The following is a 20723-nucleotide window of genomic DNA, read 5'->3' as shown; positions in this document are numbered from 1 at the left end:
TAGCTGCAAGCCTGCATGAGCTGTTGTTGCCAGCAGCAGTTGCTGCAGTATCTATGATATTACTAGAAAATGATTGAAATAATTTGGAGTATTAGATATAAAATTATAATCTGTGCAGTGAATCATATATATATCTGTGCATATATACACCAAGATTGCAATTGTCTCCATTCCTGGAATATGATTCAATTGTTATGGTTCCTTTTAATGTAAACCAAACAGTCATTTCCTAAAGCTAATGGTGAGTCAAGAGTAACATCAAGATTATTTGATAACTGGGTGAATGCTGGATTTAAACAAGGTACAGTAGAGATCACTGGTAGTTTCTGGGAAAATATAGTCTCTAATAACCTAGACAAAGAAGTCACTCACATGTTAATGAAACCTTGTGACTGTGCTTTGGACATGCTCTGGATGAGTCATGAAAAAAAACAGATAGAAAGCAACTGGGAAACGAATGGTCTGTTTCTTGGAGGTCTTAAAAACTTGATGAAATGTGACAAACATTGGATTCAACCTGGAAAAATGCCAGCTGATGTATCTCAGGAAAAATAATACAAGTTGTACATAGTTACTACCGTAGACAAATCTGGAAAGCAGTAATGTGAAGGACTGAGAAACAGGTGGAATGCTTGTGCTTATGCAACATGAATAAGGAGGTAATTGTTCATCTCCATACAACTCTGGCAGAAGCACACATGCATTTGTAGATAGCTCATTACAACAAACATATTGAAGGTCTTTCAGTGTACAGCAGAAATAACTACCGAGGGAGTTTTTAACAAACAAAAGAGGGAAGCTTGGAATGGACCAACATTCTTAGGATGGTGAAAAGAAGGCTAAGTGATTGGGAATTGAAGAATTTGCCAACAGTCTACAAATGGGATAAAGAGCAATAAGAACGAGGAATTACTTAGAATGTTCTGAGGCAGAAGGAAGGAAGAAATTAAAATTTAGGCTGAATTACTAAGACAAAAACTCTGATGCAGAAATGAATATACAGTGTAAAATTTTCCCACGGTACTATTCAAACTTCATTGCTAGAAGACTTGTTCAAAGTCTTGACTAAATATATTTGGGCAACTAATTTGTTTCCATTAGCATCAGGACATGACCTTCTCGTGAGCTCCCATTAATGGCAGTGTATTTTGTATGTGCCTTATGTAGCAGGGACTGTGCTGGCTGTTAGTGCTTGGCTGGGGCACAGCAGACACCCAACAAATGCAGTTCTGGCCCATGACAGGACCTGGGAGCAGTCTGACCTCCAAGATGAGTCTGTATAGTTCTACATCGTGTGAGTACCCTCAGAAGACTTATAAACTCATAAGGCTGTATTAGAATATAAATTACAGTAAGTAAATTCTCTATCTGTAACCAACTCTGAAGTGAACATAGATTTAAAAAATGTCTGTCTTTGCTGTTTGTGAGTTTTCAGATTGTGTCTTTCTTTCTAGATTTACTTTTTGAAAACTCAATGACTTTCTGTTCTGATCTTTAGGAATTCTCTTCATGTGAGCACTAAATATCTCACTGTCTTTGCTTGGGCTACAGGCAAAGCTCCTTAATGTGATTTTCTCATTCTTCTTTTGTCATATTGTGCAAGTGGGACCATCTTAACCAAACAGGCTCAGCTGCTTCCGTTGAAAAGAGCAGTCTCGCCATGGGGTATATGGGTCCATCAAACTCAGACACACTTTTAAGGAATATTCACAGACTGAGAATGCCCAAATCAAACAGTTACTGTCCATTACAACCTCCCATACTATTCACAGTTCAGACAAAATTAGAAGACCCTGGACTGTTTGGTAGCACATGTGAAAGTAGTTGTGACCTCAAATCACAGATGGTCCAGATAAAAAATAATAAAGGCTACTGCTGCACCTAGAACTGACACCTCTGTCAGAAGTAACCATTTTCTGTTTCACCTAAAGATGAATCAAAGACAGATTTCCCAGAGGACCATCTGGAACTCAGTAAGATACTGGTGTGGGGGAAGGTTTTGCTGATGTACCACAGTGTGTGCGTATGATGCCAAGACTAAGTTACATTTTTACATTCACATTATTATTAAATTTAGTAAATAAAAGTCTATGCGAGTATATCCCAAGTCATTTGGGGTAACTAGCATGAAGTAGCACAAAAGTAAACCACTTTTCTGTTGGCTTTGTTTTCTAGGAAAAAGAGACCATTGCCACTGACAGGATCCTTTTAGTTTTCCTAGTGTGTTCTGCCCTATAGAAATGTCTTCTCATGTGTTTTGTTTGGGTGGTTTTTTAATGTCAGTACAGGAGTACAGTGTGTGCCTGGAGTCAATAATGACTCTAACATGATTAACATGTTATTAAACTATGGGATAATCACTATCGCTGTCAAGCGTCAATGCATGCATTGCATCAGCCCCTGTGTAACGGCAGCTCCTGCGCTGAACTCCCAGTAGCTTTGTTTGATCTAAGGAGAATATTTTTCATGGTCAGCTGCTGAATGTGACCCGTTCAGAACTGCAAACATTATGAAGAAAACAAAGGTGGCTAAACAATACTAAGTGACCCCAAAACATAATGATTTTTTATATCATTTAATGTAAGCCTAAACTGGCTTTTCAGATGGCAACATATTGGTGGGACCAGTAATGTTGAGCAAGCTGAGGCATAACAAAGTGTGAACATTTCAAGAAATACAGATAACTGTTTTTCAGACTGGCTGATGAGTCACATATGAGGCACCTGCATGACGAAATGGAACTGTGCCGATACATTACAACTGCTTTTGCATTGGTCAAAGTGCAAACCCTGAGCTTGAACCAGAGCCTTGTTTATATGCCCTTCTGGAGTTCAGCTGGCTGAGTTAAGGGGTTTAGTGGGCTAAGCCCAAGATCAACTCCTTTGCTGATAAAAACTATTGAGAGGACAATTTCAAGTGAGGGCATGTCCCTCCTTCAGCCTGGGAGTTGATTTTAAGCTGTTTACTATTGCTTTCTCCATGTTACTTTGTAGCTATGTTACAACTGTGTCTTCACCAAGCTCTGACCTCCAGACATGCACCTAGACCCAAGCCCACTGGCTGGTCTTTCTGGCTTGGAGCTGCCTCAACACTGAGGACTCACTGGGAGATCAGTGGGCTGTATCTCACACTGATTGCTGTCCCCAGTCCTGTTGGTGATGCTGACTTACTGATCCCGGCTCCTTGGTGAGGTCACTGCTCACAACAGCCTCCCTGTCGCGCTCATCACCCAGCTCACTTTCCCTTCCATATGCAGGTGGCCCTTGCTGCTCTGTTGACAGTTTGTCACTCTACTGATTTCATATACCTGAGTAGCTGGGTTAACTCTGCTTGGCTTGGGGAGTCAAAATGAAATATACGGACTGCCACAGTAATTGCTTTCCAAGATCCATCATATTGCATAGTCAACAACTGAAGGCAAATTTTTAAGTAATGCTGTATTTTACCCAAACAGATGAGTGAGACTGAAGGCAGAGAGCTACACCCTGTGAAGCGGTATGTTTGAACTACAGTTCACCTGCTGGGAGACTTTAATTTCTACCATCCTGCAGCTGTGTCTCTTCAGCTGTGAAAACCACTGTACAAGATAAGAAAACAGTGGCTTTCTCCACTGAAAAAAAATCATTTAATTTGGTTGTTTTGGGTTTTGCCAGGGGAGCTGGCATTTAATCACTAAAATGTGTCATGCTGCTAAGCTGCATGACAGCTTGATGCACCAAAGGATGCTCCCCACTGAAAATGTAAACTTTTTATGCTGTATCATTTTTTACCTCAGGAATCTACAGATTTTTTCTAGTAATGGCTTTCTTTTTTTCCAGCTGAATTACAAAAAAGTGTCTTCATTTCCATTCTGGTATCAGTGAAGCTAAACAGCTCTTGTGCTCTTCTAATACTTTACAATGTTTTTTTCTTCTCTATGATCATTACTTTAAAGCATGAAGGCAATAATATGTTTTTCCTGTGGAAAAAAAAAAAAAAAAGAAGAAATTCGTATATCACACTAGCCAAGCTGCTGCTTCCTCCGGCTCTTTCTGGCTTCTAGCATAGCTCTTAAAGAGACCAAACAACTCTTTCAGCTCCTAGATGTGCAAAATGCAATTTCTGAAGTAGAATACAGAGGATTATAGCCCATTTTAGGTACCATCAGGAACCTACTACTGCTCAGAGTCTGCAAATTCATCATAGCTCTTGTTATATTCTATAGTCCTTGATGTATTTTGATGCCTCTATTTAGCCATACTGAAGATACTAGGTATCTTAACGTACTTTTCCCCTATAAGTTCCCTGTGCAATTGTTGTTGGGTTGGGTTTTTCTTTGATAGCACTTTGCAACAGATGATTTGTCAAAAACCATAGTTTCTGAGCATCTGATAGTGTAAATAATTCCTCTGCTGTCCATCCCTTACAAAAAAGGCACTGCTAGCTCTTGTTAGAGAAGACTTTTATCTTGGCACTCAGTGCCAAGACAGTTTTTGTAGTCTAGGGAAAAAACCCTTCTCACAGTTTGAAATTTCTAACCCTCTTCTGGGTTGCAAGACCCAAAATACTGTTTGGATGCTGTACATTATTGAAACTCACTGATCTTAATGAAAAACAGTTCCTTGTATTTTTCAGATGTAATTTATGATAACTCCTAACAAATGGAAGACATTTTCTGCCTTCGATTTTAGTGAAGCAAAGTGCTAAATTTGCATTATGAGATTAAGACCCAAAGTAGAGAAGTGAAAGATAAAAAATAATGGAGTGGTGCATTTAAGGACCTGACAACAATCTATTTCCCTATTTCCCTGGTTGTCACGTAAATTTCTCAGAGGCACTTCTGGCAGTGGGAGCCAACAAGACAGTTCAACCACATCTGCTTGAAGTGCTACTTTTCAGCGCCAACCTTCTCCCATACCACTAACCTTCTGTTTAAACTTTTGATTGTATGTGTGCTATCTAGCCTTAACCGAGCCTTACAGTGTTTCTGAAAGTGCTACATCGTTTCCTTCAAACTTCTCAATTTAAGGAAACATTGTATTGGAGCTTTGATTAATCTCACTGTCTGTGAAGATACAGATCAGAACTTGACCAGACCGAATTGTGCTTACAAGGATTTTGTTGATGGTTTTTTATAGTGTGTTAACATTATGTCATTATGTACAGATGGAAAAATTTGGATTTCTTTCTCCCACTTACTGTTCTCCTACACATGTACACACAGTCCCTCATGTATATATTTGCCAGTTTTAGGAGGATCAGATCATCATAATTAGAAGAGGAGAGTTTTAAACACCAGTGTTTTAAATTTGTGTGTTTATTCCTCACTCACAATCAGCTCAGCCCAGAGCTACATCTGTAGTTGTGACACCAAACAATTCCATTTACATGGAAAAGTTTGCACTTACAAATGAAGTAAGAACTTCATTTGTGGTATGAATTATCATCCTTTCTTAGGCAAATTTGTAAGGGTATTTACATGTCTTAGTTTTACGTTTTCTGAAACCTTCTGAGGCATCATTCTGTGACCTAAGCTGCCAATAACTTTAAAAACAGAATTTAATATCTGTGTCATAGAATATGCTACAAAAAAAGAGATGACTGGAATACATAATTTTCATTTCAGTTTGTCTCTGCATTTGATTTGGGACATGATATTAGAGGTTGTATGTTATTTTTTTAAGAGAAAATCTGGCTCTTGCTGTACTTTTGACATGGATCCCATACTTCTCCTCTTAGGTTGGTGATTGTTACCTGCATACATACACATCTTTCTTTCACAGAAGTATTTTTTTCACATTTCAAGCTATCTCCTCTTGTTTCTGTTTTAGATTTTAATTTGTTTCAGAGCTTCTGTTTCCTGTGATTATGTATTTGAATTCAACTATCTTAACAAGAAGCAAATCTAGAGAAAATCAACAGTCACTACTTCTGGCTGTTAGTTACTGGAATTATACCATCCAGATAATACTGGAATTGACTTTACTTTCTATTTGCAAAATTATTTGTTAATCACTGTATTTCCAGACAATTCTTATTAAGATAAAAATTAATTGGAAATCATATCACACCAGCTCAGCTTATCAACTTTAATGGAAGTTTCCACCTGCCTAAGACAAAACTCTTTTTTTGATACTTTTTATCTGTTTTAAAGAAAGGTATGCTCATACATTAAATTGGAGGAAAAAAGTTAATCTATATTGTGAAGTTGCCAGCTGTTTAACTCTTCAGGAGTTAATTAAAATAGTTTCAACTTTTTAATATTAGTATAGTTTAAACAGTGACAAATTTTGATGAAATTGAGGGCCTGCTATTTTATTTGTGACAATGGTTACATGTCTGGTTCATTGAAAGCAATGAACAACTTCTGATATTTGTAAATTGCTCTTTAGGCAATATTCATTACACATGCTGTGCAAAAGGAATGTTAGAGCAACTTACCATGAGATACAAAAAGAAGTAGGCTGTTTTACTAGGAATAGAAGAATTCCAAATGGTTTAGATCTTCAAAATACTTTAGAGACGTCTTTGAACATCTCTGGAAAGTTCATATTTGACAAGACAATTTAGAAACACAACAGTTGCTGGAGAAAGAATTTAACAATGAAAACATGAATATTGGTATACTATGGATAAGAAATTTAATAATTGAGAGTAGCTGCATACTTAAATATCTTGTAGTGCTTGCAGACTTGAAATTAAGTATTCTTACTGTATTTTGCTATGTAAGTAATAATCTACTTTGCTGACTGGAAAGTTGCAATGCTGACTATAAGTTGCAATGCCTTACTCTAAAACTTAAATGTAAGTTGCAATGACTTGCTCTAAAACTTAAAACCAGGATGTCTCTCCCTTGCTATATAGCAGTTGATACTGCCAGTCTGTGGATTGTTAGAAGCTGGAAAATTCATAAAAACCCTACAAAAACCTGTCTGCTTGGCGTACTTTCTGCTGAGTCTTTCACGTATCATAGGAATTTGCTCTGTAGGCAGTATTTCTAGATATGTTGCAAGCTGTACAGGTGGGTGTACACATATTGTCTGTGTCAGGATTACCACTAAGTTGCCTGACTGGTATTCCTGTCAAATAAGCAAAACTTCATTCATAACAGCCCGTTTTTTCATACGTAGGTAAAAAAAAAAAAAAAAAAAAAAACCAAAAAAAAAACCAATGCTAATGTTTCCTCCAGTAACATTTTCAGTCTCATTGGAAACAAATAGTTGTTACTAACCTGCAGGCATAAAATGCTGCACTAAGTGCACAAGCAGTAATCCTCAGAGCTGTACAAAGGCTCAGCAGTGCCACTGCCTGCAGGCTGATAGAAATCCCAGAAATCCCAGAAATCTCAGTTGACATTTCTTAACTGTTATTTCTGCTGTGTTCCAACAGGCTCTAATTGGTGATTCAGAGCCCAGGCAGTTTCCATAGTCTGTCCTTGCATACTTATTACATGCATCTGACTATTCTTTGTCTACACATTTCCAGAAATCTGAGAAGTGCAAAGGCCCATGACACCATAAGCAACTAATCAGCATATCTTCAGGTGAGGCTGCATGTCACTGAAACTGTACTCTCTCACAGACCATGCCAAAGTTGGACTTAATGATGAACTTGTTAAAAAGGAAAATACCTGATTAGGCTTAGGATGTTTCATCACTACAAGTTTGTGATGTTTTCACACCTCCTCCATTGTATTTGGTGATTATGTCTGCATATGTTTTCCTCAAAGTAGAGATACTAGCTGCCTAGCAAATAGTTTGCCCCTTCATTGCTTTTGAGCAAAATAGTATCTTGGATATCATGTCATCTTCACACAATCCTTTTGCTGCTTTCCATATTAACAGAAAGTCAAGGCAGCAGGACTGGTTTTGGCATATTTTGCCCAAAATCTAACAACAAGCTGGAAGTATAGTTCTTCATGTTGTCATTAGTACCATTGGTTTCATCTTTCTTGCCCACATATTTAGTTGAACATTTTGCTCCTATTTGCAATAGGCTAAAATTTATCTCAAATCTGCCAAAACTCTACAAAAAATAACACTTTGACAAGCATGATCTTGGAGGATCAAATCTTTTTGTCAGTGATAAAATGTGGCTCTTGACATAAAATCCTTTCCTCCATGCAATTTTCTTGTAAGCTTTACCACTGATACTGGATACTTGGCAACATTTGAAAAGCAGCTTGACCTTGTTGCATTATAACTGTGCTTACTGAACTTTGATGAAAATCTGCTTAGTATTACATATATCTCCTCTAAAATTCTATCACACCTCTCAGGTTTTGGGTTGTTCAGGGGCCCTATCACTATTGGTTTGACCCTGGGTTCAAAGCCACCTTGGTTTAAATTCATAAGCTTTGTACTGTGTGAATTACAGGTTGCATGATGGATTTTGGGAGCTGCCTTTTATCAGGCATTAACCTAAAATGTCAGAAAATTTACATCAAACTCATTCAGACGTCTGGTTTCAGAGGGCCTGGAATGCTCTTCTTTGAGCAGGGCAGTATGTTGGCTTGTATCACTTTCTCCTGAAGAATCAGGACACTTCCTGGCCACCTTCTTTGTTTATTTAGCATATGGGATGAAGTCAATGGAACAGAGGATTAATGACATCATAGCATATGGAGCATGCCCTCTCTTCAGGCCTTGGGCGTCTCTTAAGCTGTATATATACCACTGGGTTTATTCCATGCTGCTCGTTTAGCATTATCCATGCTTGAACTGTGGTCGCTGCTATATCCTTTTATAAAAAATATTTCCTATAGAGTAACTGACATAAAACAAGCGAAAATTGGGGGCAGAGAGAGGGAGGGAATCCACTACTGAAAATATGCAAAGATATTTTTTAAAATACAGTGGATACCCAAGGCAGCATCCCGATAGAGAAAATGGTGGCAGAAGTTTGTGTGCCCTGAGGGAGGTGGAACAATGCACAATATTTCGTAATCTTGCTTTGCTTCTGAGTTCATTACTGTAACCTGAAAATTACAATAGCATGCTCACATACCTGACTCTGGCAAAGCTGCTTCTGAAGATGGAATAATTCAGAGTTTGTTTGATGAAGGTAACTTCAGAATCTGCTGGGCACAGTTAAAGAAAGGATCACTTTAAATATGAAGCTAACTCTCCTGGTCTGGGGCAACTGATCTATATTCTGTGTATTAACAAGATATAATCCTAAAATGCAATTGATTTTCTACTCATAGAAGGAAATGTCTGTAAAAAGAGTCCATAATTATAGGTTGTTCAGCTTTCACCATGATTTGGGGGATTTTAAGTCCAGAACTCATAACACATTTTACGTATTTATTCATAATGTCTTACTTGTACATTGTGTGCGTGTGTCTGCACATTAGGCTGGAGAAATGCTTATGCAAAAGATTGTGCTTCAAACAACTTTTTATTACTAGCTCTTTGTATTTGCTATGCAATACAAATTAACTCTTCCTTAAAATACTATTTCCCCAAATTAAACTGCCATTATTAGCAGCTGTGCAACACAGCTCAGGACATTGCACTTGCAATGTGATTTATTCAGAAAAGGCTCCCTTTCTGCACGGATTCTATGCAGGTGTGTTAACCTTTCCATGTCCATCTGTCTCTAATCAGTCTTAATGTTTCGAACTTTCTATTTAGTGTTCATGGTTTTCTTCCACCATAGTAACCAGAAATCTAAGTACACACCTCATCTTATATAGAACAGGAAGACTTTAAATCAAAATCCTGACAGCTGTTTGGTACATAGTAAGTGTTATGCCTCCTTTATCTTTTGTTATATTAAAGCAGGGGGACATGGAATGAAGATAAAACATAAATTTGCCCTTCTAGTGTCTTCCCCAAGTCTGCTGTACCAGTGATATCCCTGCCGTCTTTGAACTGAGCTTCTGAGACCAGTGTCTTTGATACGATCCTTGCCCTCTCAGTCATGCTGCTTCCTAGAGGAGTTTATGTCACTGATCTGCTGACAGCCAGATTGCTATTTTTTCTGCAACACTGTACTGAGGGTAGAAGTGACATTATGCCATTTACAGTGGGTTTCCCTGCCCCCTTTTCAAGTTATTAAATGCGATGCCAGGGACAAATTATTCTTGGAGACTGAAGAATTGTGATCTTTCTAGCAGACTTGGATTCATTCCAGCTGGTTCAAAGCACTTTTTTTCCCATTAGCCAGAAGAGGTGATTAGCATGAAGAACCCCCTGAGTTTAATGTCTTTAAAGTTAGTGATGGTAAACTGAACCATTGTATCTTGTGTTAGGCCTACTTTAATGGCTCAGTTGTAATCTCAGTCCATAATCCTTTCCTGAGGTAACTGCCCATTTCCCCTCTTCGTTTCCGTACAGCTATTCTGACAAACAAAGCCAGCATATCTGTTGCCAGCACACTTCTTCGTTTCACCTGTATGGATTTCTGATGGGAAGCCTGTTAGATGGCCAGCTCAAGGGAAGAGCGTTACGAGTATCACAGTGGTTTGCTTCTGAGGTGAGCCCCCATCACCCCCAGGGTGACGCTCCCGCCCCACACAACAGTGGTGTCTGCAACACTCTTTCGTTTATTCTCTTTGTTGTAACTTGGTGAAGACACTTAAGAACTAACTGAGAACTTCTTGAGCGCTCTTTCCTCAGCTCTGGAGAATCTCTTCTTAAACAAGCACACTTCAGCTAACGTGCAGAAGAAAATATGCGGGGGGAAGCACCTGGGCTGCGCCCTCTCAGAAGGAGATCTACTGGTGAGAAAGTACCGCTTTTTCTCTTCCACATCCGCGGCTGGATCCCGCCTCTGGCGCACACGGCAGCGGTGGGCACCACGGACGGACCCGGCATGCTCCGCCTCAGCCCGGCGCGACGGGGGCGCAGCGCCCTCTCCCGACATGGCCGCCGCGCGAGCGGCCGTTCGGGGCCCTCTCGCCGGTCCCGGGTGCGGCTCCCTCGGGGCTGCCGATCTGTTCGGTAGCCGCCGGCCATCGGTGTGATTTGTACACTTTACTTTTTACTACTCCCTTTCGTTTTCCAGTACAGGCAGTGGGAAATCTGGAGACCGGCCCAGTAAACGGTCCTCCTCCTCCCCAGGGGGCGCCGCGGCCGCCTGGTCACAGCCCAGCTCTTGGCACCGACGCCTCGCCCAGCGCATGCGCGCTGCTTACTGCTACCGTGTCAGGCTGCGGTTCTTGTTCCGGGCGGGGTGGTGGTGGCGGCATGGACCGGGAGCTGCTGCGTCAAGTGCTCAACTACCATGGTCCTGAGCTGCTGTCGCTGCTCCGCGCCGAGCAGCAGGACAACCCTGACTTCCGCGGGCTGCTGCCGCCGCCGGGCACCGTCTTTGAACAGCCACGCGGCGCCCCGCAGCCGCCGGCAGCCTGGTAAGGGGCGCCGGGGCGGTGCGAATGGGGGAGTGGGCTGTGAGGTGCCGCGGGGTGGTCCTGACGGGGTTCTCCTTCCCCTAGCAAAGAGAGGACGAGCCTTGACACCGAGATAAAGCGCTTCATCGCCAAAAAAGCTGATCTCCTTTTTGCCCACTCGTGGAGACCCAGCGGGCCTCTCTCCGAAACGATTGAAGAAAATGAAGGTAGGCCGGCTCACGGGGACGGTGCTGGGTGTGTGGGGGCCCTGCACTGAAATCGGTATTGCTGAAGACAGGGTGACAGTTTTTGCTGTGCTTTTTATAGGCTGCACACAAACAGCCTGTTACAGATAAACTAAATTTTACATATTTAAAAAATGCGGTTCTAATATGTGAAGTATTTCAAGTTCTCAGGTTGTAGCTTAGTTGTTTCACAGCTGTGTTGTGTGTTGCAGACTATTACGCTGTTATGCCACCCCTGGAACGGTTCATGGAGGTTCCCCGGGAAGAGAGGAGAGGATTATTTTTTCAAGACATCGACCGTGGCGATATCGTGATCGGGAAGATTACTTCTATTCGTGAATTTGGCTTTTTCATGGTGTTGATTTGCCTGGGAAGTCGTTTCATACGGGAAATTTCAGATTTACAAATCACTGTAAGATACAGCTTCGATGGATATTTTATTGTTGATAAATAGTAACTTTTTAATGTATTAGTTGTCTCATGTTTTGTAATGGAGTGGAATGTGAAGTGAAAGGTGAAACTGAACTTTGGGATGGTGGGTGGCATCTGAATTTGTGAGTAGCTTATGGTGCGTTGCTGAAGCAGCAGATGCTTCTTTTTATGGCCTATACTCAATGTGTACTACATCTGAGTGGTTTGGAATTTATGGGTGCATAAATTTTTACTTGAACCAGGATGTGCTTTTAACTATCATGGCTCTGATGTGCATCAAGATTAAATAATCATATTCTGGCATAATCTTGGGGACAAAAAAAATCTCAACTTTTGGGTTTGTTTATGATATTCCTACATTTTTCTATTGCAGGCTCTTTGTCCTTTGAGAGATGTGCCTTCTCAAAGCAGCCATGGAGATCCTTTATCTTATTATCAAACTGGAGACCTTATTCGAGGCAAGTCGCTGTAGAACTTGTCAGGAATCTCTTTCAGGTTTTGAGACATTTCTGTAACTGTCTTTCACTGTTTATATAGCTGTCGTCAAGGATGTTGATCGTTACCACGAGAAGCTAGCGGTGTCACTTTACAGCTCTCCTCTTCCACCACATCTTTGCAAGACAAAACTAGGCGTAATTACTTCTGATGACTTCCCACTACATTATAAGTAAGAACATGCTATTCAGCTGTACTTGCTAGGTATATTCAGTGTGTCTGAAGAACATTTTTGACAAAGTGTTCTCAAAACTTGATTTTTTTTCTGATTTAATTGGATAATTACAGGGTTTTTGCTGTTTTTCTCTGTAACATACTTATTCCTGGGTATGTCAAGTGTGGTTGGTCTTTGAGCATCTTTCCCAAAATGTAAGGAAAGCAAAAAGCAGAGTGAGGTATCTGCCACTGTGGGACTGTGTTAGCAAAACACCACAACAAACAAACAAACTAGCCCCCAAAAGCCAAAAGAAACAAGAACCTTGGGAAACTGGAATATAAAATTTTTAGAATTTAAAAATTGCCCTTAGAAAACAGGAAGACACAGCATTCTCTACAATTGTTGTAGAATTTTTTATGTCCTGGAGATACCTAGATGGGTGCCAAAATAGGTTTCAGAAGTTCTGTTAGGCTAAAAGATACAAGAGTTGCTAAATTGTAGAAAAATATATGCTTGTAAAATGGAACAACTTGTGAGCAGCGATAAATATCAATATAGGCGTTTTTATTATAAACATAAGTATCATGAAATTCAATATAATACCTGTGAGGTTTTGCTAGTGTACATCGGTAGCTTTTTTTGTGGTTTGTGTTTTTGGGTTTTTTTTTTTTTTTCAGGCGAAGCATGGAAGTTGCTAATACAGCAGAGACCTTTGAAGAGGTTTTGCATCGTTCCCCAGGATTTGGTAATCCATCATTAGTTGAATATTTAGCAGAAAAACTAGGAATAAGTGAATCAAACCCACCGTCTTTGCTAAGAAGTCTTCAAATGTAAGTGATCTTTACATTGTTCCTATCCTATAACTTTGTGAAGATTATTCTACTCCATTGACATAGACCAGACCACTTATACATAAACCTTTTGCATTTTGGTTTGCATGACTGCAGCTCGCATGTCCTTAAATATTTAAAAGCAGACTCTTCTAGAGTAAGAAACTTGCATTTGAAATTCTATTGCTCTGAATAAGCAAGACACCTTATGACAGATAATGTTTGATACCAAATACCTTAGGAATTTATTGCTCAGATCTTGTCAATGTCTTTGGATTGAAGTGCAGGATATTTAAGTTTTAGTGTCTTCTGCCAGATGTTTATTCACAGTATTTATTTTAGTAATATGTCTACTTTCTTTTGTAAAATAGATTCAAACATACCTAGTGATATATGTTAGGTCCCAAAGCAGGGGTGAATATGTTTTTGTTGAACATGCTGCAGATGTACTAGTTTGATTCAGCACTTGTAGGATAGATTGGGAAAAGCTGGTTTCAGAAATACAAAGGAAAGTTCCTGACTGCGGGGAGCAATAAAGCAATGTATAAAAAGTATTTCAATTTATTTGAACTGCATTACATGTTGTAAGTTTCATTTTGTAGACTCAGAACTTCAACTTGATGGTTTTGTTTGCTTTTTCCTTAAAGTAAAAATTTCAATGAAGAAGATTTTGCCCCTGCATTGAGGAAAAAGCAGTCTGAATCATGGGCCTTGAAATGGTATGTAATACATTCTCTTTTCAGAGCTTATTGTTAGTAGGTTACAGGTTATATTTCTTAAAAGAAAATACACATTGAACCACTTTTTCCAGCACCTGTGTAGTGATGTAACCAGGAAGAAATTCTTGAAAGTAGCCCTAACTGCTAAATGGGTACATGATAGATAAAGTTTCAAGATTAAGTTCCAAAATATTTGTCAGGTTAAAGTGAGAATTCCCTGGAACATCTGCAATGTGCTGGCCTATTGATGAGATGTGACTAAGATTTTAGACAATACCAAGTACACAATTTTCCATTTTAAAATTGGGTGTTGAATGATTTTTATTACTGCTTGTCACGACATTTGGGCCTCAGACTGTAGATTCAATAAGCGCACTTGCTGTCTTTTAAAAGGTAAATGTATTTCCCTGGCTGCATTTGGAACAGCAGCTCTAGATACATGCTACTGCTTTTAAGCTGTACACGTGTATGTGGGCATGCTCTACAGAGTGAAGGAGGCAGAACAGAGACTCCTCTCCTCAAAATGTGTATCTTTTGTGGAAAAACTTGTTTTGAATCCACCAGGTCCAGAAAAAAAAAACAAACTAAAAACTGAAACCTCAGAATTTCTGGGTTCTGTGCTATCAAAGCAGTGTTTTTTTGTAAAATAAGTGGTTCGCAACTTTGATTAGTTGCTGAAAAAACTGCTTGTAATGTTAAATATAAATTTTAATTTTTAAAAAAGTTATGAAATCATCTCTTGGTTCTCTTCCAATAAAAGAAGCAATTAATCTCTTAGCAATTGTAGGAGAAAGATTTTACAGCTCATATTACCTGAACCTTAAACAGTTGAGTTTGAGATGAGCTGGTTTCAGTATGTACCATCTATCCATCTCGCCTCATGTCGTTGGTTTAATGGTGACTTTTAACTCTGGATATAATTAAGCCTGTTCCAGTTTAATGGTGGTAGGTCAAACCCAGAGTTTTGTGCAGAGAAGTGCTTAAGTATTCACTCCGTAAATGAAAAACAGTGTAACATAGTAGCACTGTCTGCAGAAATGCTCTCCATTCTATCACATAAATCGGAAATACCAGTGTTAAGTACATGATAACCAGGTCAAGTTTTATTACCTGTCACTTGTTTGGATCCATGATTTGTGAGCAATTAACAGTATGAAATCTGCACAGACTAACTGTACGTGATATTTTCTAAATACTTTTCTCCAGTGTGAAGGCAGGGGTTGATTATTTTAAGGATGGCCACTATGTGGAAGCCATGAATGAGTACAACAAGGCTTTGGAATTTGATCCAGAGAATGTTGAAGCTTTGGTAGCACGTGGAGCTCTGTAAGTCTGCTTGTTTCACTGGGTTTTCTACTTCGTGAAAGAGAAACAACACTAAAATCTGGACAACTTGTCTATTGTTCTAGGTATGCAACAAAAGGAAGTCTGAACAAAGCCATAGGTGACTTTGAAATTGCTTTAGAAAACTGTCCTACCCATAGAAATGCAAGAAAATACCTCTGTCAGACTCTTGTGGAAAGAGGCAGGCAGTAAGTCTGTTTTCATTTGGTTGTTGGCAATTTTTCTCATAATATTTTTTGAATACTGTTCTAGTTAGGACACAGAATGGCATCTTTCCCTCCTGGCTGGGTTTAAAAAAAAAAAAGCTTTTGTTGGAAATACACCTGCTTGTGCAGTCAGTTCACACTTTCTCCTCTGATCCAGTTAAAATCCTGGCAAAATATTTGAGGTTTAATCCTTGTTATGCTTTCGCTGGTAGGATACCAGCCTTGAAGAGTCTTGTCAAATGTGTGAATACATTCCAATAGGCTTTGAGTTGGTTTTTTGTTTATTTGTTTGTTTGGCATTTTTGGGTTGGATTGTTTGTTTTGGGGTGGTTTGGGGCTTTTTTTGAGCGAGTGGAGGAGATGTTTGTGTGTGTGGTCTGTTTGGTTCTTTATGAAAGTATTTGTAACAAAATTGTGTTCTGTTACTCTACTGAAATATTGGTTAAACTCTGTAACAAAATTACTTTTGAATATTCAGCACATAGATTTGTTTTAAGCCCTTTAAGGAGAAACAGACAGTATTTTTGAAACTGGAATTGACATGTCCAAGAATAGTATTACTGATGATTTGGAGGTAAGAATAGGTCAGAAAATACTGGCTTACTACTTTAAGAGATAATAATGTGTCAGAAATACTGTTTTACTTTTGTACTGAGGTGGGCTAAGGTGAGTGATGTGGTCCTGGAGGGATGCAATGGTACTGTCATAGTGCCAACAAGAAAGGTAGTCCTAAAAATAAGAAAAAAAAAATCAAAATCTGTGGCTCAACTGTATACTATTATCACTTGAATTTCAGGTTGGAAGAGGAAGACAAGCTAGCAAATGCTGAGAGTTATTATAAGAAAGCCTTAAGTTTGGATGAGACTTTTCAGGAAGCAGAAGAGGCCTTAACAAAACTCCGTAATCATATACAGGTGATTCTTTACTTTCTCTTCATATAGTGCTCTCAGTGACAATAAACATAAAAAATGATATTAGATCTTTTGAACATGGTGAGTTTTAGGTTGTGGTTTGTCTGCTTCTCTTCTTTAAAGTAAATCTTTTACAGTAAGCATTATGGCTGTACCTATCAGAAGAAGGTACCCCTTGATGACTTCACTATTTTGAACTGGATAGTAAAGAAATGCCAAATAGTGGAGACAGGGAAAGAGCAAAGCCTGTTAACCCTGTCAGCTAAAGCCAAGGATAAGAATATTCCATCATACAAGCATAAGTAATACTGTTAAATGATAACATTATGTAAATATAAACAGAGAAAGTGTAAACTTGATCAAGCCAAATAAACATTTCACACCATCTTACTGGCCACATCCTTGTCATTTGGAGTAATTGTGAAAATGTAGAGTAACACGAGCCAAAGCTAACTCACAGGAGGATCGCAGGAGAGGGGACATGAGGATGTAATTTAAGGGAAAACAGCAGGAGGTGGAGGGTGGGCAGACAGTTTTGACTGCCCTCTGCTGTCTGTTTTTTTTTTTCTCACTTCTCTTGCATGCAGCATGGCTCACAGGTGAGCCCTGGTGGGTCTCTCTGCTAATCGAGTTAAAATTGGTTTTTTTTTATTTACCTCCTTAACTTGTGTTGACTTCCACAGAGGATCAAAGAGTAAAATAGAGCACTGAGGAGCAGGCTTGTTTTGTTCTATGGTTCTGTGTGTAACAAATACATAGACTGAGGTAGATGGCCTTAATGAACACTTCTTCAGTTGGTGGAGCCATAATGCTGACAGACTGTTGAAAGAAAGGGGAAGAGGAGATACGACAATCTCTTTAATTAAACGGAACTACATCATAGATAAACTGTTATACAGTACTTGAGACATGTTTGGCTTCTTTAGAAAGAGGTGTCAGTCTCCGTTAAAATGAAGAATATCCTTAGGAAGTAGGAGATTAATTTTACACTCCTTTAGGGTTTCCTAGTGTAATGGGTCATTGAAGCACCAAATAAAAGCCACAGTGATAGCTATTGTTTGTTGGTTCGCATAGCCTTAACTGCAATTAAGGATTTCCTTTACGATATCTGTTCAGACAGTTGCTAAGTTTTGAAAGCAGTCAGACTTTCTGTTCACTCTCAATATGCATAGAGCTCCTCTTCAGGGCTGTGGAGTGCAGATATCTGATCACTAATAGGCTTATGTAGTTTAAGGATTATTCATCTGGTGAGATGCTCTTCTGCATTTACCTGCATTTTAATACAGAAGTCTGAATCTTTTGTGCGAGAATGGCTAAAGCAACACTGGAGTATGTTTTCCTGTAATACTGATTATGTGTTTTTCTCCAATGCATTTTCTTCCGAATTGGACCGTTGTTGCTGTATCTGACATCTGGTGCTGCTCATCACCCACAAACCCTTGGAACATGATTTCTTACATAAACTATGCATCAAACTGGTCTGTGAAATTGTTACCAAACGGTTTGTATTCAAACATGGCCAACTTGAATACATTTTAAAATTCTGCCGTGTTTCACTTGTAAACTACAATACTACAATAATGATACTTTCCCTAAATCTTTTCTCTCTGTTGGGGTTTGGTTGTTTTGGATTTTGTTTGGTTTGTTTTGTTTTCTCCATGTTGGTAATAATGTGTTTTCTGGCATATTCTATCTATACTTTCTGGGCTCCATGCTTCATGGTATACTGGATTATGGGTACCACTGCAATGGTTGGTCAAATGTACTTTTTAATGGAATAAAAACTGCAATATGGTCCTTAATGTAAACCTGATTATCACAATGGCCAATACCAAATTCATGACTAATGTTGATTCTTGATCTGGGAATTCTGGTAAAACATCCCTGGTGTAAACATACTTTTGAATGGGGTTGGGGACATGGGGAAAAATACCTGTGTTAACATTTTTAATGTAATTTTTTTTTATGATGCTTGGGTTCATAAAAGAAATCTTTGGAAATGAGGGAGAAACAAGCTGCCAAAGAAGAGAGACAGAAAGAAAAGAAAGTAGAAACAAGTGCAGAGAAATTGCGTAAGCTCTTAAAAGAAGAAAAAAGGTAACTTTGTTATATTCGGTATACTGATTACATGGCAGTCAGTGCAGATAAAACAATGAACAATTTCCAAACAGAATGTCCTAGTAAGTACCTAGTAACCTCCTAGGTAATTTCTACCTAGGTAAACTGCTTTTCCTCCAGAATTTTTTTTTTTCGTGGGTAGTGTCCTTTAGTGCATATGGCCTTTAATGATATACAGAGTCATTAAAGGTGAAGTTGTTTAAAAATACTTGACATATTTACAGTGAGGTGAAGTTATTTAAAAACTACTTAGCAATGTGAAGTATTTGCAGAGTGTAATGCCATATTAAACCTGGAAAGATTTTTTTTTTTTATAAAGAAATGATATTTGTTATCAAAATCATTTCTTTATAAAAAATTGAAATTGTCAGGCTCAGTTTCCATTCATGCCTTACAGTCCAGTCTCAGCCAAACTCTAGATCTAATTTTTGCCCAATAATGAAGATTATCTCACAGATTGATTACGTTTTTTAGGTTGAAGAAGAAAAGGAAAGTTTCAACTTCCTCCTCTTCCTCCTCATCATCAAGTGATTCTTCATCAGATGTATCAATTTCTTCTTCCTCCTCTTCCTCTGATCACAAGAAACGTAGGAAAAAGCGTCGGAAGAGATCTGAGTCTTCCCGTAGCTCCAAAAAATACTCATCTAGAGCTTCTTCTCATTATAAAGATCAGATTAGGAAAGAGGAGTGTTACTCACCTCCAGCTGATACCTCTGCTTCCTTTCTTAACCAAAGTTTTGAAGTGGAGAAACTGCTGGAAAGGCAGGACAGCTTAGTGTGTCCAAAAACAGAAGTAAAAGAGAAAGACACACACCGTTCTTTTTCAAGGACTTCAGGTGATGATGAAGACACTTTTGGAGGTAGGTCTGAAGCTTCAAGAGATTCTTACAGTAGCTCCAGAACACTGCCAAGCAGCAGCAAAACTGAAAAATATGGTGAAACAGATCGATTTTCCTCTAGTTGGAGGGGTTCCTCAGGTTCATATCGTAAGTCATATGATAAACCCAGTATGCATTATTTTAGGAGATCAGAAAGGGAGGTAGAGGAGAGAAGAGAGCCATTTAAAAAACATGGCTCAGGTCACAAGAGGTATTACGTGTCTCCAGCAGGGTCTGACTATTATGGGAAGTCTGCGGGAAAATGCAGATCATATTCTAGCACCAGCTTCCATGAAGGTGATAAAAGCTACGATAGGGATAGCTATGTGTTAAGTAAACATAAAAATGAAAGTGAGTATAAGAGTGGGAGAAGTTCTGAGGAGAGTAATAAAACAAAGGAACCAGATGAGGAAACGTCTTTAGAGGGCACAGGGCAAACAGACAGTGGCATTAAAAGAAACCTGCCACAGAACTTAATTAACATATTCAATCAAATAGCTGAATTTGAGAGGGAGAAAGGAAGTAAGCAGAAGAAGGAATGAAGTACCTAAGAAAACACTGTGCTCATGAGTGTAGTTAAATTTTCATTCGAGTAGTTCTTGAGGAAATGTAAATAAAAGAACAATAGGCAGAATTTGTTCTGTCTTACAGAATGTCAGAGAATTCTTAAAGCAAAGATTGGTGGAAAGAGATGTAAGGATATCTTCCATAAAGTTATTTCTTAAAATCTAAGTTTCCCATGCTTTTAATTTGGGATGCTCCTGCACAATATTCTCTGATGGGTTGAAATCCTTTAATACCCCTGGACTGTAGTTAGCTGCAACTCACATCAATATGCACTTTAATAACAGATGGGGTGTGGTTTTTCTTGTCCCCTGGGGTACTATTGACAGTTGGTATTTTGTTATCAAAGTTAAGCTATAGAAAGAGGATAACTGAATAAAAGTCATGTGCCATCAATGTACATAGTTCATTTGCTCATTAAATTTTCTTAATTCTTAATTTTGTGTCTTCCTTTTTCGTGAATGTTGCTGGGATGTTTCAGACTGGTGCACTGCTCATACATGCTGTGTG

General features: G+C 38.9%; 1 protein-coding gene across 1 annotated transcript; it reads left to right on the top strand.

The window, feature by feature from the left end:
• Window positions 1-11124: 11124 nt before the first annotated feature.
• On the top strand, window positions 11125-20651 carry TTC14 (tetratricopeptide repeat domain 14). The gene is made up of 12 exons (XM_065674503.1): window positions 11125-11335; window positions 11420-11541; window positions 11772-11971; window positions 12365-12449; window positions 12529-12658; window positions 13321-13473; window positions 14121-14192; window positions 15399-15518; window positions 15602-15724; window positions 16539-16656; window positions 18641-18750; window positions 19246-20651. Exons 1-12 carry the CDS (start codon window positions 11172-11174, stop codon window positions 20189-20191), a joined length of 2343 nt encoding a protein of 780 aa, XP_065530575.1. The 5' UTR covers window positions 11125-11171; the 3' UTR covers window positions 20192-20651.
• Window positions 20652-20723: the final 72 nt, after the last annotated feature.

Source organism: Lathamus discolor, chromosome 3, assembly GCF_037157495.1.
Source record: "Lathamus discolor isolate bLatDis1 chromosome 3, bLatDis1.hap1, whole genome shotgun sequence".
NCBI lineage: Eukaryota > Metazoa > Chordata > Aves > Psittaciformes > Psittacidae > Lathamus > Lathamus discolor.
Note: the sequence above shows the minus strand (reverse complement) of the source record. Positions and strands in the feature narration are given on the sequence as shown.